Source organism: Theropithecus gelada, chromosome X (assembly GCF_003255815.1).
Source record: "Theropithecus gelada isolate Dixy chromosome X, Tgel_1.0, whole genome shotgun sequence".
In the NCBI taxonomy this organism is placed as follows: Eukaryota; Metazoa; Chordata; class Mammalia; order Primates; family Cercopithecidae; genus Theropithecus; species Theropithecus gelada.
The window spans coordinates 23,837,803-23,863,787 of NC_037689.1; the positions used below are offsets into that span (position 1 = coordinate 23,837,803).

Genomic DNA, 25,985 nt, shown 5'->3' on the forward strand with positions numbered 1-25,985 from the left:
CACGTGAAACTGATCCTACAGGCTGTGGCAAGCAAAGGCTCACAGCTCCCCATGTCTGACATCCGTGAATCACAGCTGGGTCTCTGGAAAAATGAGTGAGTGCAGGAACAAAATCAAACAGGAGACCTCATCCACCACTACGTCTCAGAGAGGATATTGCGGCCCCTGAAAGGAGGTCATCTCTCTTGGAACTTTTGTACTCAGTTGTACTTAACGCGGCAAGGAAAACGGCACATTTGTGTTGGAAAATGTAATTATTTATGGCACCTGTGATAATTGGGCACTTTGGAATCACAAGGTTTATGGTTGAGGACCACCTGGGGTGATTATCCCCCAAAATGTTTCTTTGGCTTCTTGAAGTTCTGCAGAGGTTGAGGCAGCTGTCTCAAAACTAGAGGACAGAGCCCTGTGGGCAGGTGGGTGTGAGAAACTCAAACACTGCAGTCTTCACAGACCCACAAGCCACTGACAGGTGCAATGTATTTCTAGGGACAGCAACTATCCTGAGACAGGATATCACAGGGTCACATCAAGGACCCCAGTCATGTCACAACTCTTAGACCAGAGCTGCTGCTGCAGTTTCTGGTTGTAGGTGACGTGGAGGGACTTGGTCTCTTTCTCGTTGTACAGGTAACGGCCACCAACTCCTTCCAGCTCTGGGGTGACCGCTGCATAGATGGAAGTCCACGCTCCCTCATCAGGGGTCTGGTGGAAGAAGAAAAGAAGGCTACGATGAGACAAATTTCTGAGCAGGAAGCAGGATTCTCCGGACTCACGTGGATGCTGCAGGGAAAGGTGGAATATATTCATCAGCTGCACTGAGAAATGTATGCGGAAAGCGAGGTTGGGTGATCGACCGGAACCACAGCTTCTCTGCCGCTGGGTTTCTTTGTAACAGGCACTGACAATAACGCGCCCAAGTGGGTTGCATTTCAATGGTAGGTTAATCCATCTCACTAGGCAGATGCATATTAAAATCCCTGATGTACATATTTAATTCACACCCTCTTTATGGGACCGAAATGCTTATTCACTGACTAGAAGCAGATGAGTGAGTGCTTGGCCTCTGTACTTAACAAACAATATTAAGCAATTAGATGAAACATCAGAACATCAAAAAGATTGTTGGTTTCAATTCAGCAAGGCATGCTACATCGGAGAATTGGGGCATTTATGGGCCGTGATCATATGCTTCATGGAAACAAGACAGTTCAAAAAGGAACGTGAGATGCAGAAAAAGGTTTTTCAAAGACTGGGGATTTTACCCTAGTGGAAGGTGATGGTCTTGAAACACAGCACACCCTGGTTTTCTACAGTGGGAGTTGGCCTTTGGTCATGGCCAGTGGGATGGAAGAAACGGAGGACTCTCAGAGGAATAAGAAGTTGTGGGACCTGAGAACCTTCAGAGCTAGGATGCAATAACCCAGGAACCAACACAGTCCTTCTTAACATCTGACTGTCACAATGAAGATGTTTCAGGAGGTCATCTCTCGTAAGAAGCTTCTGGGAATCTGGTGAACGTATCCACCACGTGGGGGCACGGTCTACGAACCAGGAAGCAGGTCCCTGCCAGATACAGAATCTGCCATGCATTGATCTTCAACTTCCAGCCTCCAGAACTGTGAGCAACAAGTGTCTGTTTCATTGCATAGGTATGATTGATTCAGTCACAGGTCACATGATCAAATTCAACCGCCAGTCCCTCTTTCTTCCCCAGAGGTCAGGCTGGCCCCAAATTCCAACCCCCTAATGACATGGTTGGTGTTTCTGGTGGCTAGCCCCATCTTGAAGCCATTTAGGAAGCACCAGCAGTCACCTCATTGTACAACCAGGGCGTTGCTAGCAGTTGTGAAATTGCAAGAGTTTTAGAAGTTCCTCCTTGTTACAGAACCAGGAATAAAGACCAGATACTGCTTTTGTCATGTCCCCTCTAGTTTCCTGGGAGTGATGATCCAATCGTCCGAACTGATCTCACCTCTCACCAGTGCCCCTAGCACTGCGGTGGCTCATGCCTGTAATCCCAGTGCCTTGGGAGACCAAGGAAGGAGGATTGCTTGAGTCCAGGAGTTCGAGACAAGCATGGGCCACATGGCAAAACCTAGCATTGGTGAGAGTTCAGGGACACGCCCTCCCAAAAGGAAAAGGACAGACTCTGTGGGGTGGCCTGTGACACCCAGTCACTTCAGAAATTCTCCTGCTCCCAGTTCACTGCCTCACGGTCTTGACTTCAGCAGCCAGTGTGATGGGGAAAGGCATGGTAGCGAATCCAGTGTGCCCACCAGCCCATCCTCTGGGTGGCGAGCAAGGGAAGAGGAAGGCCGGACCCCAGGGCGGGGACAGAGCTGCCAGACTCCTGACGTTGTTTCCCACTGACTTGTCTCTGCTCTTCTGCTGCCTAAAAAGCAGTGGATGGAGCTAGAGAACTTCCCAAGTCTGGAAATCACCGAGCGGTGCCCGGAGGTTTTGAAACCCAAAGTGTCCTGGGAGATTTGGAGGCTGATATGGTCTGGCTGCGTCCCCACCCAGATTTCATCTTAAACTGTAGTTCCCATAATTCCCACGTATGATGGGAGGGAGTCAGTGGGAGGTAACTGAATCATGGGAGTGGGTCTTCTCGTGCTGTTCTCATGATAATGAATAGGTCTCACGAGATCTGATGGTTTCATAAAAGGCAGTTCCCCTGCACACACTCTGTTGCCTGCCGCCATGTAAGACATGCCTTTGCTCCTCCTTCACCTTCCGCCATGATTATGAGGACTCCCCAGCCATGTGGAATTGTGACTCACCCACATCTGTACATGCCAGGCAGTGCTAAGAACCAGGCAGGGAGGGAGGGGACAGACCTGTCTGCACAGAGTCCTGCACCTGCTGGGAACAACTCAGTGTCATCAGCTATGGCCTGGGTCAAAGCACCTTTGTTTTGGGTATTCAAAGGTCAGTGAAGGGTTGAGTGAAAGGGAAGGAGAAAGACAGAGAAAGAAAAAAATATCAACGGAAGGAAGAAAGAGAAGGAGAAAGAAAGAAAAAGAGGAAGAAGAAAGGAAGAAATGAGAAAGGAATGAAGGAAGGAAAGAGGGAAGCAAAAAAGGAGGGAAGGAAGGAGGGACACAGAGAGAGAGGGAGGCAGGCAGTAAGAAAGGAAGGAAGCAGAGAACAAGAAAGAAAAGAGGGAAGGAAGGAGAGATAAAGGCAGCAGAGAAGAAAGGAGGGAGGAAGAAAAAAAGGAGAAAGTAGGGAAGAAGGGAGGAATGGAAGGATGAAAAAAAGAAAAAACAGGAAGGAAGCAAAGAAGGAAAGAAGGAAGGAAGGAGAGAGAAAGGAAAAAAAAAAGAAAGAAGACAAACAAAGAACCAAAGAGAAACAAGGAAGGATGGGAGGGAAGGATGGGAGGGAGGAAGGGAGGCAGGGAAGGAGGGAAGGAGGGAGAGAAGGATGGGAGGGAGGAAGGGAGGGAAGGAAGGGAGGGAGGGAGGAAGGGAGGGAAGGATGGGAGGGANAAGGAGGGAGGGAGGGAAGGAGGGAGGGAAGGAGGGAAGGAGGGAAGGAAGGAAAAAAGGGAGACAAAAGGAAGGACTGGAGGAAAAAAGGTAAGAGGAAGGAAGGGAGGGAGGAATTTATTCCTCAGAGCCTTTGCTGCATTTACGAATTCTGGTTCTGCCCCCATTTGACCAAATATCTGGGGTGACTCTGAGAATTCTGATTTCTAAGACAAGGCAGACATTGTGAATTTGAAATAGCAAATCCCTTTTGTGTCATTCAAGCCACCATTTGCTTTTTATTAGAGCTCCTGTTCTCCAGATAGCATCCAGGGCACACAGAGATATTTGCCTGAGACTGTTCAAAGAGCTTCAGAAAGCTGCTCCCTCTGAACTCCACACTTAACTTGTATTAGACGTGCTGGGCTCTGCAGAAGAGAAACACACAGGGCTTCCCTTTGTCCCTGGGGCGGGTCCCCTGTGCTGTGTGCAAGGAAACTTTCTAACTCTCCACTGCCAGGAGCAGAGGGCAGTAGGAACGGCATCACCCGGGATGTGTCCTAGGGATGAGGCTGGCAGGGCGTGGGGGGTGAACTGTCCAGCTCTCTGCAAGGCACACAGAGGCCCGTTCACCCTCTGTAAACGTCGCTATTTGAATGCAGACGCTGGCGGTAGATCCTTGAGATGTGCTCAGAGAGATCTGACGGCACGTGTCTTTATTTCAGCACCATCCACATCTTAGGGCAGGAACTCACACTCAGGGAAGTGGCTGGCAAGTAACGAGACTCCGAGCTGAGCTTCCCAAGGAGAGTCTCCATGCCCCAGAGTTGTGGAAGAGGGGACGGAGCAATGCTGTGGTCAAAGAAATTCAGAGACCTGTGCCCAGGCTCAGCCGCCTTCCTGGAAGAATGTTCTGAACATTCTACAAAGGCCACGCTTCCTCTCCATACCTCTGCTCCAGCCACCCAGGGATCCTGCTGCTTCGGCCACAATGTCCCCTGCCTCTTGCCTCTCTGTACCTGCTGCTTGCTCCTTCTGGAATGTTCTGTAAAATAGGTTTCCCGGGGCTGGATGTTTCCTGGGATGCTGACTCACACGCAAATCAGAGGGTCATACAACCTGTGCATGTGTGTGTGTGTGCACAGATATACGCAGGTGCATGTGTGCATGTATGTGGGTGTGTGTGTACTTGTGGGTAGATGTGTATTATATGATTGTATGTGCATAGCTGTTGTATATGTGGAAGCATATGCATGTATGTGCATGTGCATGAATGTACATGTGAATGGGTACGTGTGTGTATTCATGCGTGTTTGGGGAAATACATGTGTGTGTGGGGGGGCACAGATGTGTGGGTATGTGCCTGTGTTTGCACATGTGTGTATGTGCATGTGTGTATATGTATGCATGCATGTGAATATGTACTTGTGGGTAGATGTGTATTGTATGAATGTAAGTGCATGTCTATGTATATGGATATGTGTGAGCATATGTACGTACGTGAATGTGCATGAATGCACGTGTGAATATGCGCATGTGTGTATAGGAATATACATGTATTGGCATAAATATGTGTGCATGTGTGCGTGTTTGCTCATGCATACGTGCACACATGCATGTGGGCACAGATGTGTGGATATATGCGTGTCTTTCTATGGGTTTGCACATGTGTATATGTGCTTGTGTGCATGTGTGTCTATGCATGTGAATGTGTGTGCATGTGTGTCTATGCATGTATGTGAATGTGTGTGCATTTATGCACGTGTGCATGTGTACAATGTGTATGTGGGGGGTGCAGATGCGTGCATGTGTTTGCGTCTATATGTATTTGTACATGTGTGCATGTATATGTGTGTGCATGAGTGTGCACATGTGTACGTGCACACACATGCTCTCAACTCCCCAGTGAGAGCTGTGGGTTGTGCTAAACTTCTAGGGATGTTTCATGTCTTCAGTGACCACCTGAAGCAGAGAGGATTAAGGAAACCGTCGTTTAACTACAATCCCGTAAGACACACACACAAACCTGCTCTTACCAGGAATAAACACTCACCTGACAGACAATGCAGAGGAGATGGCGTGTGCTGTTTAATGTCAGGTAACACAGGTCTTAGGGGGGCTCTGTGATGACTGATTTCATGTATTGGCTTCATGTATTGATCTCATGTATTTAATTGGCTGGGCTATGGTGCCCAGACACTTGGTCAAGCACCATTCTGGGTAGTTTGTGGATATCACAAACATCTGCAAATCAGCTGAGTTTAAGCAAAGGACAGGACGCTTCACCATGTGGGTGGGCCTCACCTCAGCAGGAGAAGGCCTTCACAGTAAACACTCTGAGACTTCCCAGAGAAGAAGGAATTCCACTCCAGACTGTACCAGGGCAATCCTGCCTGAGTCTCCACCCTGCCCTGCAGATTTTAAGCTCAAGGCTGCCATGTCCACTCTTGTCCAGGTCTCCAACCTGCCAGCCAGCCTGCCAATTTTGGACTTGCCCCGCCCCTACAATCCCAAGAGCCAGTTAGTTAAACTCAACCTCTCTCTATGCATAGATCCTGTCGGTCCTGTGTTTCTTGAGACCTGGGACTAATACAAAACTGACCGGTCTCGATGGCAGAGACTCTGGGCATTCTGAAACCAGGAAGAAATGCCAAGCTCCAGGAATGATCTTGGCTTATCTCCCAGCTTGAGGCACTGGAAGGTCTTGCAGTCAAAGCACGGACACTGCTGGCTGGTTTTTAAGGCTGCACCGAAGGAGGGAATTTATCGACTCAAGGGAAGAAGTTTCCCATCCAAAGAGGCTGCTTCTTTTTAGGGTGGCAGCCTCAGAGCCTATGACGTCTGTGTTCCTGGGGAGTCTGTTAGAGCCACCAAAGAGAGTCCATCACAGACATCCACTGCGGAAAGGAGAGATGGCATCTCCTCGGACAAAACGACCCTTCCCAGTTCCGTAACTTCCATGGTGTTCAATGTGTACGTCGAATGGATCCAGGTGGCATCACCTCTGAGCCCGAGAGAACCTCCCTCTTTCCCTCCCTCTCTCTTATGCCCTTCTTCTTCCTCCTTCGCTTCCTCTTCCTTTTTCTCTTTCTCCTCTTTTTCTCTCTCTATTCCTCTTCTTCCTCCTGCATCTTCTCCTCCTCCTCTTTCACTTCTTCCTCCTCCTCCTCTTTTCCCCCTTATCCTCCTCCTGTTTTTCTCTCTATCCCCCTCTCTCCCTTCCTCTTCCTCCTTTACTTCTCCTTTTCTCTTCTTCCTCCTCCTTCATCTTCTCCTCCTTTTTCCTTTTTCCCCTCTCTCTCCCTTTCTCTCTGCCTTCTCTTCTTCTTTTTTTCTTTTCTCCTCTTCTTGACTTTTCTCTCTCTATTCCTCTTTCTTTTTTCTCCTCCTTCATCTTCTCTTCCTCCCCTTCACCTCTTCCTCCTTTCTCCCTTATCCTCCTCCTGTTTTTCTCTCTATCCCTCTCCCTTCCTCTTCCTCCTTTCTTCCTCCTCTTTCTCATCATTTTCTCCCTCTTCTTCCTCCTCCATCTTCTCCTTCTCTTCCACTTCTTCCTCTTCCTCCTCTTCTTTCTTCCCCTTATCCTCTTCTTTTCCTCTCTCTCTCTCTTCCTTCCTCTTCTCTCTCCTCCTTCTCTTCTTCCTCCTTTTCTTTCTCCCCTTCTTCCCTTTTCTCTCTTTACTCCTCTCTTTTTCCTCCTCCATCTTCTCCTCCTTCACTTCTTCCTTCTCCTCCTCCTTTTTCTCTTTCTATCCCTCTCTCTCTTCCTCTCCTCGTTTTCCTCCTTTTATTTTCTCCTTTTCCTCCTCCTCTTCCTTTTTCTCTCTCCCTTCCCTTCCTCCTCTTCCCCTTCCTCTTCCTCCTTCTCTCTCTCTGCCCCCTCTATTATCCATTTACAGTATAATCCAGGCTTTCCTAAAAAAAACTAGATAATTTTCACACTCTACTCTTCTGTTTCTCAAAGTCTTCCTCTGAATCGAACTCACTCTTGTTCACTTGTGTGAGGCTGGGGGATTCCTCAGTGAATTTTTATCCACTTGTTTTGAAAACAACAATAACAACAACAACGAAAGCAACAGAACTTCCTTCAGGATTCAGATGGAATTACCAAGAGCTATCTTCTTTTGTCCACAGCCCCAAAGCTGGGGCTCAATCTCCTGCAGTCCTGGGATCAGGGGTCCTCACGCTTAGCACTCAAGAGAATCAGCCCGAGAGCTTGTAAAAACAAGTGCACCCCTGATGTTTCTGACTTGGCAGGTCTTAGGAGGCCCAAGAATCTGCATTTTTTTGTTTTTTTAGATGGAGTCTCACTCTGTCGCCAGGGCTGGAGTACAGTGGCATGATCTTGGCTCGCTGCAACCTCCGCCTCCTCAGTTCAAGCAATTCTCCTGCCTCAACCTCCCGAGTAGCTGGGATTACAGGCGCCCGCCACCACGCCCAGCTAATTTTTTGTATTTTTAGTACAGATGGGATTTCGCCAAGTCGGCCAGGCTGGTTTCAAACTCCTGACCTCATGATTCACCCGCGTCTGCCTCCAAAAGTGCTGGGATGACAGGCATGAGCCACCGTGCCTGACCCAAGACTCTGCATTTCTAACCAGCTCCCAGAGGCTGCTGAGCTCAGAGACCACGCGGGGAACCCCACTCATTCCGGCTGCTTATGCAACTGTGCACCACGGGTGAAATTCAGCCTGGACCTGTGTCTGTACAGGCTACTACCTAAGAATGGTTTTAGATTCTTAAAGCGGGAAGGAAGGAAGGAAGGAAGGAGGGAAGGAGGGAAGGAGGGAGGAAGGAAGGAAGGAAGGAAGGAAGGAAGGAAGGAAGGAGGGAGGGAGGGAGGGAGGGAGGGAGGGAGGGAGGGAGGAAGGAAGGAAGGAAGGAAGGAAGGAAGGAAGGAGGAAGGGAGGGAGGGAGGGAGGGATGGAGGGAAAGAAGGAGGGGAGGAAGGAGGGGAGGAAGGAAGGGAGGAAGGAAGGAGGGAGGGAGGGAAGTAGGGAAGGAAGGAGGGAATGAACAGAGGAAGGAAGGAAGGAAGGAAGGAAGGGAGGGAGGGAGGAAGGAAGGAAGGGAGGGAGGAAGGGAGGAAGGAAGGAGTGAGGGAGAGAGGGAGGGAGGAAGGGAGGAAGGGAGGAAGGAAGGAAGGAAGGGAGGGAGGGAGGGAGGGAGGAAGGAAGGAAGGGAGGAAGGAAGGGAGGAAGGAAGGGAGGGAGGGAGGGAGGAAGGAAGGAAGGGAGGAAGGAAGGGAGGAAGGGAGAAAGGAAGGGAGGGAGGGAGGAAGATGCCAAAGAGACTAGAGGTGGCCGACAAAGACTAAAACACGTCCTATCTGGCCGCCCTCCTGTATAGAGCAAGGAACTGCGGCTTCGTGGCAGAATTTAATTATCTGCCCCTGTGCAGCTGTGGCTGACAGGCGCTGTCTTCCACACATTCTCAGAATGATGAAGTGGCCTTCCTTGGTGGCGCCTTGTGCAGGGAAATGAAAGTTGCCTTCTGAATACACAACACGGTCCTGTAAATCATGCTCCCTGCGGCTTAAATAACACATCCCGTTTTATCTACAGCTTTTTTTTAAAAATGACAATCTTTAGAGACTGGCAAGAGGACAGAAGATGTATAAATGTGAACCAAAACCCAAGAACGCAGTGGGTTCCCTTTTAACACATACAAGGGAATCTTTGAAGTCCCAGACGTCCGCCGGGGGTGCCGGGGAGATGGTGCACAGCAACATTTATAGTAAAATCTGCATAAAGCCCCTCTTCAGTCCTGGGGACTGCTGGAGCTCCAAGCTACAGAAGCCACTCCAACTTCATTCAGTCCAATGAATGTTTAGTAAATGCTCACCCATATTTTGCCCGCTCTTGGGGCAAAGGAAGACAGCTTTAGAAATAACCCCTGCTGCCTGGGAGCTTCCAATAGGCATGGGCAGTGGGTGGAGGGTGAGGCACAAGTGCAGGAAAAAAAAAAAAAAAAGATGAAACACACACAAAATAGAAGAGAAGATAGAGTTTCAAGGGTACTAAATAGAGCCACAAGCAATATAGTCAGAGAGAGGAATGAATGGCTCATAATTACATAATTACACAGCGCTTTACAGTTGAGAAAATGGTTTCCCACATATTCTGTCAGCAATGTTCACAACAATATTATGTGATATTATTATCCAGAATTAACAAATTAGAAAAATGAGAGGCATAGCAGGGAAGAAGAGGAGAAGGGAGCTGTTGCAGGAAATAGCCACAGGCTGATTCTTCCAGAGACCCCTCCCTCATCATCTCCCTTCTTTCTCTGCTTTGGTATGATGAGCCCTGATCCATGCACACAGCTGGGTCCATGCACGTGCATTCAGCATCTCCGTCCCTGCCTTCACCCATGCACACAGCCCTGATCCATGCACACAGCTGGGTCCATGCACGTGCATTCAATATCTCCCTCCCTGCCTTCACTCATGCACACAGCTGGCTCCATACACATGCATTCAGCATCTGCCGCCCTACCTTCATCCATGCACACAGCCTTGATCCATGCACAGAGCCCTGATCCATGCACACAGCTAGACCCACACACAAGCATTCAGCATCTCTTTCCCTACCTTCACCCATGCACACAGCCCTGATCCATGCACACAGCTAGACCCACACACGTGCATTCAGCATCTCCCTCCCTGCCTTCCAGGCACAGAGCCCTGATCCACGCACATAGTCCTGATCCAGGGACAGAGCCCTGATCCACGCACACAGCTGTTGTAGGTTTTCTGCAGCAGTATCCAGAACAGCAAAGATATGCAATCCCCCTAAGTGTCTGTCAGCAGAGGATGGGCTAAGATAAAAAACAGTATAGTATAGTATATTCACACCATGGAATATGATGCAGTCATATCAAAGAAGGAAATCATGTCTTTTGCAGTGACATGGACAAATACTGCGTGTTTCCACTTTTCATTTTATTATTTTACTTTTTATTTTTATTTTTTGAGACAGAGTCTCACTCTGTCGCCCAGGCTGGAGTGCAGTGGTGCGATCTCAGCTCACTGCAGCCTTCACTTCCTGGGTTCAAGCCATCCTCCTGCCTCAGCCTCCCGAGTAGCTGGGACTACAGGCATATGCCATCATGCTGAGCTCATTTTTGTATTTTTTAGTAGAGACGGGGTTTTACCATATTGGTCAGGCTGGTCTTGCACTCGTGACCTCAGGTGATGCACCTGCCTCCGTCTCCCAAAGTGCTGGAATTATAGGTGTGAGCCACCACACTCGGCCTGTTTCCACTTTCTGAGGTCCCTTGAGTAGTCAGACTCATCAAGACAGAAAGCAGAATGGTGCTGCTAGGAGTGAGGAACAGCAGGGAAATTGGAAGTTGTATTTTAGTGGAAACAGAGCTTCAGTTTGAGAAGCAGGCCGTTGTCCTAACCAACTACTCAGACACCGAAAGTCAAATGCCCATCCTGCCATGTTCTCACTTGTCTGACTTTCAAGTGAGACTTCACCAGTGGGGTCTACACGGACACAGAGAATGGACTGACAATGAGGACATTGAAAGGTGGGAGGTTGGCAGGAGGTAGGGGATGAAAAAAATCACCTGCGGGTATAGTATTCACTGCTGGGGTGATGGGTTCACCAGAAACCCGGACTTCCGCTGTGCAATGTCTCCATGCAAGAAATCTGCACCTGTATTCCTTGAATTTATAATAAATAAGCAAATCAATAAATACATAAGCCAGGCCAGGCAGGGCACAGTGGCTCATGCCTGTCATCCCAGCACTTTGGGAGGCCAAGGCGGGCGGATCATGACGTCAAGAGATCAAGACCATCCTGGCCAACATGGTGAAACTCCGTCTCTATTAAAAATATAAAAATTAGCTGGGCATGGTGGGACATGCCTGTCATCCCAGCTACTCAGGAGGCTGAGGTAGGAGAATCGCTTGAACCCGGGAGGCAGGGGTTGCAGTGAGCCAAAATCGTGCCACTGCACTCCAGCCTGGGCGACAGAGCATCTCAAAAAAAGAAAGAAAGAAACCGGTACCTGTACTCCTTCAGTTTACAATAAATAAGGGAATCAATAAATACACAAGCCAGTTGGTGAGAGGAGCCATTAAGATAAACAAAGCCTTGTGAAGGGAAAAGCAAGCACCCAGGCGAAGCCCTGTCTTCGGAGGTTTTGGCACAGGCCTGAATGAAGCGAAGGAGAGGGACTGGATACCTGGGGGAAGGGCACGCGTGGAGCAGGAAACAGCCAGGGCCCAGGCTTGCACATTGGAGGGAAGGGTTCGTGAAGTCCCTGGTGGTTCCACCTGGAGCAATTTCTTTTTTTCCTCTCTTTTTTTTCTTTTTTTTTCTGAGGTGGAGTTTCGCTGTTGTCACCCAGGCTGGAGTGCAGTGGTACAATCTCGGCTCACTGCAACCTCCTGCTCCCGGGTTCAAGCGATTCTCCTGCCTCAGCCTCCCGAGTAGCTAGGATGACAGACGCCCACCACCACACCCGGCTAATTTTTGTATTTTTAGTAGAGACGGGGTTTCACCACGTTGGCCAGGCTGGTCTTGAACTTCTGATCTCAGGTGATCCACCCGCCTCAACCTCCCAAAGCGCTGGGATTACAGGCGTGAGCCACCACGCCCGGCCACCTGGGGCATTTTCAGTGGAGCACGGGGGACTGGAAGTGAATTGTATGAATGATTACTGTATGGGGATTTGCTCCAGTGGAGACTGTAGTCAGGGACAGTCCGCAGGTGAAATAGAAGGTCCAGCGAGGGTGGTTAGATTTGTTTCTTTATTTAAAAAAAAAAAAAAAGAAATTGGGGGGCTGGGTATGGTGTCTCATGTCTAATCTCAGCACTTTGGCAGGCTGAGGCAGGTGGCTCACTTTGAGACTGTGAGTTCGAGGTCACATCGAAACCTATTGAAACCCCGTCTCTACTAAAAATATAAAAATTAGCCAGGCATGGTGGGACGCACCTGCGGTCCCAGCTACTCAGAAGGCTGAGGCAGAATTGCTTGAACCCAGCAGGCGGAGGATGCAGTGAGCCAAGATTGCACCACTGCACTCCAGCCTGGGCGAGAGCAAAGCTCTATCTTAAAAAATAAAAAACAATTCCCAGTACCTGCATCCTTGACTTGACTAATTAACCCGTCACCCTCTCGGCACGTCAATCCAAGTTCCAATCAACCCCAAGACACATTTTCATTAGACTGCATGGTGGATGCAAATACATGCTTAAGACAAGCAATGATACAAGTGGTCTGCTTCATGGTGAAGTGGGCACAGTCTACACTGCAAATTTGTGCATTTTGATGGCAGGCCTGATCACACGATTTCAAAGTGGTCAGGATGTCCTGTACGGTGGAGCTGATACACTCAGCATTTACAATAGCTTTTTTTTTTTTTTTTTTTTTTTTTTTGAGGTGGAGTTTCGCTCTTGTTGCCCAGGCTGGAATGCAGTGGCATGATCTCGGCTCACCACAATCTCCGCCCCTGGGTTCAAGCGATTCTCCTGTCTCAGCCTCCCAAGTAGCTGGGATTACAGGTGTCTGCCACTGCACCTGGCTAATTTTTGTATTTCTAGTAGAGATGGGGTTTCTCCATGTTGGTTAGGCTGGTCTCAAACTCCTGCCCTCAGGTGATCCACCTGCTTTGGCCTCCCCAAGTGTTGGGACTACAGGCATGAGTCACCGCAGGCACCCGGCCGATGGCTCTTTTTTGTAACACCCATTGATCTTAAGACAATGAGGGTGGGAAGAGAGGTAACAGTCACGTTCACTGGCTCCCTCGGAGGGGCACACATTGTAGGGGGTTACTGAGTTTCACTGATGAAGCTGTGAGGAGCTTCCTAGAGGTCTGAAGAGCACACGTGCCCTCTGAAAGATTAATAAGCTACTGTCCTACCGAGGCTGAGACCATCCGCATGTCTCAGCATGAGGAATGGCCTGGTGCATCTGTATACCGGACAAATCAAACCCCTCGTCTTTATAAATGCACAAACCATAATCCCAGTGCTTGGGGAGGCCACAGCAGAAGGATTGCTGGGGGCCAGGAACTGGAGACCAAGCTGAGCAACGTAGCAAGACCCACCCTGGCTCTACCGAAAAATGTTTAAAAAATTAGCCAGGTGTGGTGGTGCATTCCCGTAGTCCCAGGTACTCAGGAGGTGGAGGTGGCGTGATTGTTTGAGTCCAGCAGGTCGAGGCTGCCATGAGCTGTGATTGTGCCACCGCACTCCAGCCTGGGGGACAAGGTGAGATCCCATCTCAAAAACCAACCAACCAACCTCCTGGTTTTTCTCCAGGTAGTAACTGGTCGCCCAGGTGAGTGGCTGTGAAACTGGAATCGAGTCCATGTGTTCTGATGACACAGAGGATAGCGGCTTCAGAGTGACACGCAACTATGCCCTCAGATGATATGAAACATCACAGAGATATGTACGTCACACAGATTCTCTCCAGGGACCACTGGGCAGGTCCTGCAACGTTTGTCTTTCTTTTCTTTTTTTTTTTGAGATGGAGTTTCAGGCTGGAGTGCAGTGGTGCAATCTCGGCTCACTGCAACCTCCGCCTCCTGGGTTCAAGCGATTCTCCTGCCTCAGCCTCCCAAGTAGCTGGGATGACAGGCACGCACCACCACGCTTGGCTCATTTTTTTGTATTTTTTAATAGAGATGGTGTTTCACTATGTTTGCCAGGCTGGTCTTGAACTTTTGACCTCAAGTAATCTGCCCAGCTTGGCCTCCCAAAGTGCTGGGATGACAGGCATGAGACACGGCACCCAGCTGATCTTCCAAGTCTAAATATACAATGCACGCATGCATACGCACTAGTAAATAATACATATACAGCAATACAGAATTACCATTATAAAGGCAGCATCAAGCTACTGCTACTGGATAGCCTTTTCTTTAAAATTCTTAGATTATTTTAATTTCATTGCCAGGCTAATGCATATTCTTCTACTCTAGAATTTTCAAGTTTCCATAATGTTGTCTCTTATACAAAGGCAGTGTGACTCAAGCAATACCCCGTGGTTATTTTTAATCGAAATTTGCAGATGATGATCAAAGGATTAAAGAATGATTCATGTGGCTAAAGTTCCACTTTGCTTGTTAAATATTTACAGAAAAAAAAAAAAAAAAAAAAGATCAAGGCCAGCCATGATGGCTCATGCCTGTCATCTCAGCACTTTGGGAGGCAGAGGTGGGAGAATCACCTGAGGCCAGGATTTCAAGGCTGCCGCCAAGCATTGTATCATAATCCCAGCGCACAAGACCACCCTGGGCAAACAGCAACATGCCGTATCTACAAAAAAAAAAAAAAGTACTGCAGCCAGGTTAACAGAGCAAGACCTGGTCACTAAAAAATTTAAAAGAGGCCGGGCGCGGTGGCTCATGCCTGTAATCCCAGCACTCTGGGAGGCCGAGGAGGGCGGATCACGAGGTCAGCAGATCGAGACCATCCTGGCTAACACGGTGAAACCCCGTCTCTACTAAAAATACACACACACACACACACACACACACAAAATTAGCCAGGCGTGGTGGTGGGCACCTGTGGTCCCAGCTACTCGGGAAGCTGAGACAGGAGAATGGCGTGAACCCGGGAGGCAGAGCTTGCAGTGAGCCAAGATCGTGCCACTGCACTCCAGCCTGGGCCACAGAGCCAGACTCCGTCTCAAAAAAAAAAAAAAAAAAAAATTTAAAAAGAGAAAAACAGCAAATGCTCTCCTTGGATACCAAAGTCACTCTGAGGGATTCATGGGGGTTTTATAAGCATGGAATGTATCCAAATTGTGGTGTCTTGCTAGCAAAAACTTAGTGCTTAATACAGTAACTAATATTTTGAAATTCCTTTGCTTGACGAACTAGAGATGCGAAGAACAATGGATAAGAAAGCAAACTGCAAAATAAGGGCAGTACAGTTGGGCGCAGTGGCTCACGACTGTCATCCCAGCACGTAGGGAGGCCAAGGCGGGCGGATCACCTGAGGTCAGGAGTTCGAGACCAGCCTGGCCAACATGGGGAAACCCCATCCCTACTAAAAATACAACACTTAGCCAGGCATGGTGGCGGGCACCTGTCATCCCAGCTACTCAGGAGGCTGAGGCAGGAGAATCACTTGAACCCAGGAGGCAGAGGTTGCAGTGAGCTGAGATCACGCCACTGCATGCCAGCCTGGGTGACACAGTGAGACTCTGTCTCAAAAAACAAAAAAAAAGAAAAAGAAAAAAAGAAATTCCATTGCTTGAGGAATTAGAGATTCGAAGAACAATTGATAAGAAAGCAAACTGCAAAATAAGGGAAGGAATTAATCCCCCGAAAACGTCTGCGATGGAGGAGCGCAGCTCATTTCATGAGAGACTTTCAGATGAAATCAAGAGCAATGCCAGGAGTCCAACAGGGAGAAAAGGAAATTTGTAACCAAGCATTAATTCCAAAACTTGATGAAACAGACAATTATCTAAGGGAAAAGCTGTCTAAACTGACTCAGAAAGAGGTGGAAAACGTCAACGAAGCAATAGACGCCCAAGGAATTTTGAAAGCTGAGTTAGAATCGCTCTTCTGAAAATTCCTCAACCCACGCGGTTTTGAAGGCGAATCGTGGCAGTGTTTCAAAAGCAGATGCTTTAAAAAATGCTAATTAGATGATTCTGCAAGGTAATGGGAAAAACAGAAAAGCTTCTCGAGGTTCTTTGTTTTGTAAACAAATTATTAAAACTTTAGAATCCCAACTTGAGATAGACAGGAACGAAAGTAAATCTATAGCTCCCAGATACATATCACTGCAAAAGACCTCAAGGGGGACAGGCACGGTCGCTCACTTCTGTCATCCCAGCACTTCGGGAGACCAAGGCGGGCAGATTACTTGAGGCAGCTCAGGAGTTCGAGACCTGCCTGGCCAACGTGGTGAAACCGTGTCTTTACTAAAAATACAAAAACTGGCCAGGTGTGGTGGTGCACACCTGTAGTCCCAGCTACTCAGGAGGCTGAGGCAGGAGAATTGCTTGAACCCGGGAGGTGGAAGTTGCTGTGAGCCGAGATCGTACCACGGCACTCCAGCCTGGGCGACAGAGAGGTTCCATCTCAAACAGACAGACAGAGAAAAGAACTGAAGGGAATGGCTGGGGCATGAAATCCTGCAGTGCTTAAGAAGATAACGCATCATAACAACACAGATCATTGCAGAAACATGGGACCATTCAGTGGCTGGATCTTAAAAACCAGTACCCCAAAGTACGGGGCTTTATCCTGCGGAACTGAACACGCCTCAAGATCTCTCTGACCTCCCCGTCCTGGGTCCTCTGTGTCTCCCGATGCACCGGATGAAATTGTTCTCTGAAATTCCCTGAAGTCCGGACCCGCCAAAGAAGAAAAATGACCACTGGCCCCTTCCCTGAGCTCCTGAACCCACATCGCGGGAAGAAAGACTGACGTCTGTCAACAGCCCTGCAGAGAATTCTCATAAACCACTGTCTGTTCTGCGGGCTCAACAGCCTCTGTCCCTGGACAGACTCGTCATAAACCATTATCTGAGGCTGGGCTCGGTGGCTCACACCTGTCATCCCAGCACTTTGGGAGGCCGAGGCGGGCGGATCATGAGGTCAGGAGTTCAAGACCAGCCTGGCCAACATGGCGAAACCCCATCTCTACTAAAAATACAAAATTAGCCGGCTGTGGGGGTTCACGCCTGTAATCCCAGCTACTCCGGAGGCTGAGGCAGGAGAATCGCTTGAACCCGGGAGGCGGAGGCTGCACTGGGCAGAGGTCGCGCCACTGCACTCCAGTCTGGGCAACAAAGCACGAAACTCCATCTCAAAAAAAAAACAAGCAAACAAACAACAACAAAAAAAAACATGATCTGTTTTTGGGCCACTGTACATGTTCAAACCCATTGACTTCCCTTAAAAATCATTTGCTGTTCCCTAAATTCCTCCCCAATTCCCCACTCCCTTTCCCCTAAGGAGAAGAGGACAAAAGCATGTGTACCCCCTTGTGCGATGGGGCAGTTCCTCTGACATTCTCCTCCATGTATGAGAATACACTTGCCTGTCATTTCCTTTATTCATCTTTCAATAAGGGAAACTGTATTTTGGGGGTTGATTTTTCAGCAAACCTTCAAAAGGCAAAGGGGGATGTTTTTCCCTTGGCCTTTCCCTTCCCTACCATGGCATCCCCAAAGGGTCTGCAGCTCCTAAGAAGATTCATTTATGGACACTACGCAGCTACACAGCGTCACCCACCGAGCTCGCAGGCAACCAAGGCTTTGGGGTGAGAATGTACAAATACATCACCCAATGCGAGCCCCCAACACCGCACACGCGGCCTGGAAGTGGCTGTGTCAGAGGTGTGTGAACCACAGTGACTCCATCTTGAATGGGGGCAGGGTGAAATGAGGCAGAGACCTACTGGGCTGCATTCCCAGACGGTTAAGGCATTCTAAGTCGCAGGATGACAAAAGAGGTCGGTACAAGGTACAGGTCACAAAGACCTTGCTGATACAACAGGTTGCAGTAAAGAAGTCGGCCAGAACCCACAAAAAGCAAAATGGAGACGAGAGTGACCTCTGGTTGTCCTCACTGCTACACTCCCACCAGCACCATGACACTTACAAATGCCACGGCAACATCAGAAAGCTACCCTGTATGCTCTAAAAAGGGGAGGCATGAATAATCCATCGCTTGTTTAGCGTATCATCAAGAAATAACCATAAAAATGGGCCACCAGCAACCCTCAGGGCTGCTCTGTCTACGGAGCAGCCATTCTTTATTCCTCTACTTTCTCAATAAACTTGCTTTCGCTGTGCACCGCAGACTCCTCCTGAATTCTTTCTTGCATGAGATCCAAGAACCGTCCCTTGGGGTCTGGATTGGGAACCCCTTTCCCGTAGCATCTTCACGTGTAGCCATGAACCAGAGAAGCAGAAGGGGCTTACCTTCAAAAGCAACCAGCTGAAAAGCTTCATGACCAGACGGGTGCCCCAGAACACATGCTGATAGAGGTCCGTGTGGACCACCCCAGGGTCCACCACGTTGGCGGTCACGTGGCTTCCCTCAGCTGCCAGCAGCCGCTGGAGGTGGTAGGTGAACAGGACAAGTGCCAGCTTGCTCTGGGCGTACGCTGCGTGGGCTGAGTAGCAGGCACTGCGGGGCAAGCAGGAGAAGGTGTGAGAGGCTGACGGCATTCCTGCCCAAGTGCCTCATCCGCGCAGCATCTGTACCAGTGGCCACATCTACAGGCAGCCACCTCCCCTGGACCCACGTGTGATCATGCCATCTCTTGGCCAGTTGGCCAATGCGTGCGGATTGTTCTAGTGCACCATCTTATTACAGACTCATCCCTTAATTGTATTGGGGTCAGACATGTTAAATTATGTCACTAATTTTTAATTTTTATTTATTTTTTTTTGAGACAGAGTCTCACTCTGTCGCCCAGGCTGGAGTGCAGTGGTGCAATCTCGGCTCACTGCAACCTACACCTGTCTGGTTCAAGCGCTTCTCCTGCCTCAGCCTCTCCAGTAGCTGGGACTACAGGCACCTGCCACCACACTCTGCTAATTTTCTGTATTTTCAGTAAAGACTGGCGTTTTACCATATTGGCCAGGCTGGTCTCGAACTCCTGACCTCAAGTTATTCACCTGCTTCAGCCTCCCAAAGTGCTGGGATTACAGGCAGGAGTCACTGCACCTGGCTTTCCATGCGGTCTTGTTTTTTTTTGTTTTTTTTGGTTTTTTTTTTTTGAGACAGATTCTCATTCTGTCACCCAGGCTGGAGTATAGTGGCACAACCTCCGCCTTCCGGGTTCAAGCGAATCGCGTGCCTCAGCCTCCAGAGTAGCTGGGATGACAGGCTCCCATCACCACACCCGGCTACTTTTTGTATTTTTAGTAGAGACAGGGTTTCACCATGTTGGCCAGGCTGGTCTTGAACTCCTGACCTCGGGTGATCCACCCGCGTTGGCCTCCCAAAGTGCTGGGACGACAAGCATGAGCCATCGCGCCTGGCCACACGTGGTCTTCTTCAGTCTCAAATCATAAAAGACATCCATAAGAGCAATTTGGCAAACTTACCAAGCTATCAAGAATTTCCCTCACATCTATTGCAAGCTCTGCAGTGTACTAAGCACGCGTTAAACTCTTTGCACCTTGGTTCAAGCAGTTTAGAGAAATGTTTTAGTATCAAGGCCATAGTGATAAAAATCGATCGGATAACCGTGGTAAAGTGAGAAACGTGCCTCTCCCTCGCTCCGGTAACCTCAATCATCAGACACAGAGAAAACTGGATGTTTCCAGCTTTGCTCCTGTAAATATGCTCCACTTTTTCTCTTGATGCCTTAGAAACACTTTTTAAAGAGATGTCATTTGTGTTGTTACATAATGTCCCTTGAAGGCACACAACCATTATAGACTCCTTTTAGAATTTAATGTTAGGAATACATCATTGGCCTTAGAATTGGCCTCATAGTTCTTTTAAATAAGACAAAGAGAAGTATTTGAGCAATAATGTCCTTCCTCTGGGCTCCGAAGATGCCCAGAGGCGATCAATTTGCTACACAATTATTGTAACAATATTTCAAGGTGGATGAAGGTTCATTGCTTCTTTTAGATATATATTCTTTTTTATTTTTTATTTTTATTATTATTTTTTGAGACATAGTCTTGCTGTGTCGCCCAGGCTGGAGTGCGGTGGCACAATCTCAGCTCACTGCAAGCTCCGCCTCCCGAGTTCAAGTCATTCTCCTACCTCAGCCTCCCAAGTAGCTGGGACTACAGGCACCCACTACCACGCCCGGCTAATTTTCTGTATTTTTAGTAGAGGCGGGGTTTCACCGTGTTAGCCAGGATGGTCTCCATCTCCCGACCTCGTGATCCGCCCGCCTTGGTCTCCCAAAGTGCTGGGATTACAGGCGTGAGCCACCGCGCCCGGCCTAATTTTCTGAATTAACTACGTGGTATATGTATCCTGATGGAAGCTGTGAAAGGAAAATATCTTGGCCCTCCAAAATCAGGAAGCTCAAAGGAAAAGTCCAGCTGGAACCTGCTGAAGGCAAACCTGCCTTTCATTGTATTCAAAGTCATGCCTGTGCTCACTGAGACAGACGCATATCTGATCCCCTCCTCTGGGAAGGCTCATCAGAAATCCAAACGAACGCAACCATCTGGGTCTCACCTACCTGTGACCTGGAAGCCCCCTCCCTGTTTCCAGTTGTCCCCACCTGTCAAGGACTCTACTTCTTCTTTATATTTGAGATGGAGTTTTGCTCTTGTTACCCAGGCTGGAGTGCAATGGCACAATCTCGGCTCACTGCAACCTCCGCCTCCTGGGTTCAAGCCATCCTCCTGCGTCAGCCTCTCGAGTAGCTGGGATTACTGGAGCCTGCCACCACGCCCGGCTAACTTTTTGTATTTTTAGTGGAGATGGGGTTTCACCATGTTGGCCAGGCTGGTCTCGATCTCCTGACCTCAGGTGATCCACCCGCCTCAGCCTCCCAAAGTGCTGGGATTACAGGTGTGAGCCACTGCACCCACCCCAATGTAGTTCTTACATATATTGATTGATGTCTCATGTCTCCCTAAAACGTATAAAACCAAGCTGTGGCCAGACGCAGTGGCTCACGCCTGTAATCCCAGCACTTTGGGAGGCCAAGGTGGGCAGATCACAAGGTCAGGAGTTCGAGACCAGGCTGGCCAACATGGCAAAAACCCATCTCTACTAAAAAAAAAAATTAAAAAATTAACCAGGCATCGTAGCATGTGCCTGTAGTCCCAGCTACTCAGGAGGCGAGGCAGGAGAATTGCTTGAACCTGGGAGGCGCAGGTTGCAGTGAGCTGAGATTGCGCCACTGCACTCCAGCCTGGGTGACAGAGTGACACTGTCTCAAAAACAACAACCACAAAAGCTGTGCCCCAACGACCTTGCACCCATGTCGTCAGGATTTCCTAAGGCTATGTCACAGGCGCCCGTCCTTAAATGCGGCAAAACAAACTTTCTAAATTAACTGACACCTGTCTCAAGTTTTCGGGGTTCGCAAAACCATCTATTTTGAATATCAGCATGATAATTATGTTAAATAAATAAAGATCAAAAAGCCTAAAAGAATGTTTAACACATTCCAAAGATTAAAAGAAAGACATCTGTCATTGTATGTGTTTCAGAAAACGCATCGGTGAAAATCCAATGCCTCTTACCAACAAAGGCTGTTCGTGAATAAGAATACAATATTGAGGGTCAGGTGCGGTGGCTCACACCTGTCATCCCAGCACTTTGGGAGGCTGAGATGGGCAGATCACCAGGTCATGAGTTTGAGACCATCCTGGCTGATACGGTGAAACCCCATCTCTACTAAAAATACAAAAAGTGAGCCGGGCGTGGTGACGCACACCTGTAGTCCCAGCCACTCGGGAGGCTAGGCAGGAGAATGGCGTGAACCCGGGAGGCGGAGCTTGCAGTGAGCTGAGATCACGCCACTGCACTCCAGACTGGGCGACGGAGCGAAACTCTGGAGAAGATCTGGAGAAGAAAAATGAGAATGCTTTCCCAAGGCAAACACATAAAAGAAAACCAAGAAGATGAAAGCATGTATGCATACGCTGAGTAAACGTTGTATGCCTTTTCTCCCATTCATCTGCTTTTGCAAGTTGATTTTTCAGCAGATCTTCAGAGGGAATGACCCTCCATCTGTTTTCCTGTAACGCTGGCAACATTCCGAGAAGCCATCATTTCCACTGTGAAGAACACGGGGAGAATTGGCTGGACACCCAAAGGAAGGGCGTGCACATACACCTGTACATACCTTTTGGGAGGGCAACTTCACAACATGTAACTCAATCTTTAAAATCATAAATCTCTTTTTTTTGGTTTTTTTGTTGCGACGGAGTCTCGTTCTGTCGCCCAGGCTGGAGTGCAGTGGCATGATCTTGGCTCACTGCAACCTCCACCTCCCGGGTTCACACCATTCTCCTGCCTCAGCCTCCCGAGTAGCTGGGACTGCAGGCACCCGCCACCACGCCCGGCTAATGTTTTTATTTTTATTTTTAGTAGAGACGGGGTTTCACCGTGTTAGCCGGGATGGTCTCGATCTCCTGACCTCGTGATCCCCCCGCCTCGGCCTCCCAAAGTGCTGGGATGACAGGCGTGAGCCACCGTGCCTGGCCCTTTTTGTGTGTTTCTTTTTTTGAGAAAGACTCTTGCTCTGTAGCCCACGCTGGAGTGCGGTGGCACGATCTTAGCTCACTGCAACCTCCGCCTCCCGGGTTCAAGTGATTCTCCTGCCTCAGCCTCCCGAGTAGCTGGGAATACAGGTGCCCGGCACCATGCCCGGCTCATTTTTGTATTTCCAGTACAGCTGGGGTTTCACTGTGTTGGCCAGGCCAGTCTCGAACTCCCGACTTCAAGTGAACCGCCCATCTTGACCTCCCAAAGTGCTGGGATCACAGGCGTGAGCCACCACACCTGGTCTATGAATATCTTTTACTAAAACCACTGCTTGAAATTGATATTAAGAAATGAAACCTTGGGCTGGGCACGATGGCTCACATCTGTAATCCCAGGGCTTTGGGAGCTCGAGGCGGGCAGATCATGAGGTCAGGAGATCGAGACCATCCTAACAAACACAGTGAAACCGCGTCTCTACTAAAAATACAAAAAATTAGCCAGGAGTGGTGGTGCATGCCTGTAGCCGCAGCTACTCGGGAGGCTGAGGCAGGAGAATCGCTGGAACCCAGGAGGTGGAGGTTGCAGTGAGTCAAGATTGCGCCATTTCACTCCAGCCTGGGCAACAGAGTGAGACTCCATCTCAAAAAAAAAAAAAATTAATTAAAAATTGAGTGAAAAAGTCTATTCTGGCTGGGTGCAGCGGGTCCCATCTGTAATCCCAGCAGCACCCTGGGAGGCGGAGGTGGGCACATCACCCGATCCCTTCAGGAGTTCGAAAGGGTTCTTGGATCTTGTGGAAAGAACTCCAGGTGGGTCCACAGAGTAAAGTGAAAGCAAGTTTATTAGGAGAGTAGAGGAATAAAGAATGTGTACTCCATAGCCAGAGCAGCCCCGAGAGCTGCTGGTTGCCCATTTTTACGGTTATTTCTTGATGATCCGCTAACCAAGGGGTGGATTACTCATGAGTCTTCTGGGAAAGGGGTCACCAATTCCCGGAGCTGAAGGTCCATCCCCACTTTCACACCACGTCGTGGCATCTGCACACTGTTTCTTAGCAGCTAATGCATTAGAATTAGCGTATCACGACCAGAGAGGGTGCCCAGAGGTCACGCTCATCGCCATCTCGGTTTTGGCGGAATTTGCCGGCTTTCCCGCAACCTGCTTTATCAGCAGGGTCTCTGTGACCTGTGCCTTGTGCTGACGTCCTCTGTCATCCTGTGACTTGGAATTGCCTCACCCACCTGCAGGGAAGGCAGCCCAGCCGGTCTCAGCCGCATCTTACCCAGCCCCGATTCAACATGGCAGAGTTGCTCTGGTTCCAATGCCTCTGAAACATTGAGGGGATCGTTTTCTGAGCCCCCACACTGTGATCTTAGCAACCGAGCAATGCTCCCGTCTTCGTGTAACCGGAGACAGAGGGGATCACACGGCTCTCGGGAAGCTCGCCCCGGGGGAATCGCAACCTGAGCTGAGATTTTCTGAGATGTCCCTTGCCCTTGTCCAAAAGGCATATTTGAATTGCTTGCATGAGGAGAAGTGACGCCCTCATTTAAGCCCTCCAGGGGCCCAGTTCTGCCTCCAGCCGCTGTCTCATCACGCAGCCATGGGGAGCAGAAAGCCGCACGCCAGAATCTGACATTGGGCCTGGAAAAAATAAAGGTTCCTCTTCAAAGACTTTCCTCCCCATCTAATTAGGAATACATAGGAACTTCTCTGAGAAGCAAAATGTATTCCAAGACCTGCGCTCACGTTCGTAAGTATCCGCTAGCCGTGATAAAGAAATCCATGTACTTTATGTTCCGAGCTCCCACAACGTAGCCTAAATATCTGCCCTGGCATGCTTATGCTGGTCCAAGCAAGCATGAGGTCAGAGCTTGTTCCTCCTTCCTTATTTGGGTCTGTCTTTACTTTTCCCACCATTCCACAAGTGACTTCCTCCTTCCTTTGTTCTCCTCTGCCTTTGCCTCTTTTAACAAGTTCTAAGTTGCTGGCTGATCCGGACAAATACGGAATGTGAGGGCCCGTTCCAGTCTACGGAAACCAGACACAGCGTAGGGTGGACGTGTCAGGTTATAAATGACCCTGTCTCCTTTGTTCGGTGTACCCTCATGGTCAAACTGCTATCGAGTGTACCCTTCCTGCAGAAAGTATAAAAATGGCCTTGCTGAGGAAATGAAATTTATGTTCAGGTGCTGTTTATTTATGGCACCGGGGAACAAGCATTTCAAACAGGCCTGAAGTCTATCCGATTTTATTTTCTGCTGGAAAACAAACCTCAGGTCTACTGCCTTAGAAACAAATAAGGGCAGGTCAGCAAAGGGTGACAAGGGATTCCTTAGCCATGGAGACTTTGCAAAATAATAAACAATCGAAACATAACTTTTGGGGGGTTGGGTGGGGTAGGAGGGGACTGCAAAATGCTGACTACATAACAAAGAGATTGGAAGAACTGGCTGGGTGTGCTGGCTCACAACTGTCATCCCAGCACTTTGGGAGGCTGAGGCAGGTGGTCACCTGAGGTCACAAGTTCGAGACCAGCCTGGCCAACATGGCGAAACCCCGTCTCTACTGAAAATACAAAAATTAGCCGGGCGTGGTGGTGAGTGCCTGTCATCCCACCTACTCTGGAGGCTGAGGCAGGAGAATCGCTTGAACCCGGGAAGTGGAGGTTGCAGTGAGCTGAGATCGCGCCACTGCACTCCAGCCTGGGTGACAAGAGGAAAACTCTGTCTCAAAAAAATTAAAAAATTTAAAAAATAATAAAAAATAAATAAATAGAAATTTAAGAGACTGGAAGAAGTAAGACAAGGAAATTGCGTAGTGCAGAGCTCAAGTCCCCTCTTTGATCCAAGATAAACTGCAAACCCCCAATTACTGTCCAGACACCTTTTTAAGGCAAAGTTCTCCAATCTCCTCACCCCGGAGGAAGAGGAGGGTCCAGGAAACAGGGAGTTATTAAGTGCAGGGAGGCAAGGACTGGCTTTCCTGCTGGCATGAGCGTCTTTTAAATATCACCTACAAGCATTTGGTTCTGGATCTCCAGGATCTGATTGATGGGTCAGAGGCATGGTTACTTGAAAAAGCAGAAAATGCACCATCCAAAGGCAGATTGTTCCAGAGTAAATGGAAGGGTTGGTTCTGTAATTACGGTTTTACACAGCAGCGTGCGTGGAGAAGACACAACTAAGATTGTTTAAAAATACGGTGTGGGGGCGGGGGAAAGTCAATACATTTCTCTACGGGAGGTGAAGAAATAAATCCAAGAGGGGCACGTAGGTTCAGGAGACAGTCCCGGGGTGGGGGTTAGGGATGAAGAAATAGCCACACCAGAAATGGAAAAGCATGAAAGCAGATACACAGAACACACCCATTAAGGCTTGTA

General features: G+C 48.9%; 1 protein-coding gene across 1 annotated transcript in view; it reads right to left on the minus strand.

Moving 5' to 3' along the window:
* Positions 1-239: 239 nt before the first annotated feature.
* Positions 240-25,985, minus strand: part of DHRSX (dehydrogenase/reductase X-linked) — a 274,696-nt gene continuing 248,950 nt past the window's right edge. Inside the window, exons 6-7 of the mRNA XM_025372286.1 lie at positions 18,385-18,592; positions 240-705 (exon numbers count right to left, since the gene is read on the minus strand). Coding sequence (XP_025228071.1) covers positions 517-705; positions 18,385-18,592 — 397 coding nt within the window. The 3' untranslated portion in view covers positions 240-516. The remainder of the gene's footprint in view (positions 706-18,384; positions 18,593-25,985) is intronic.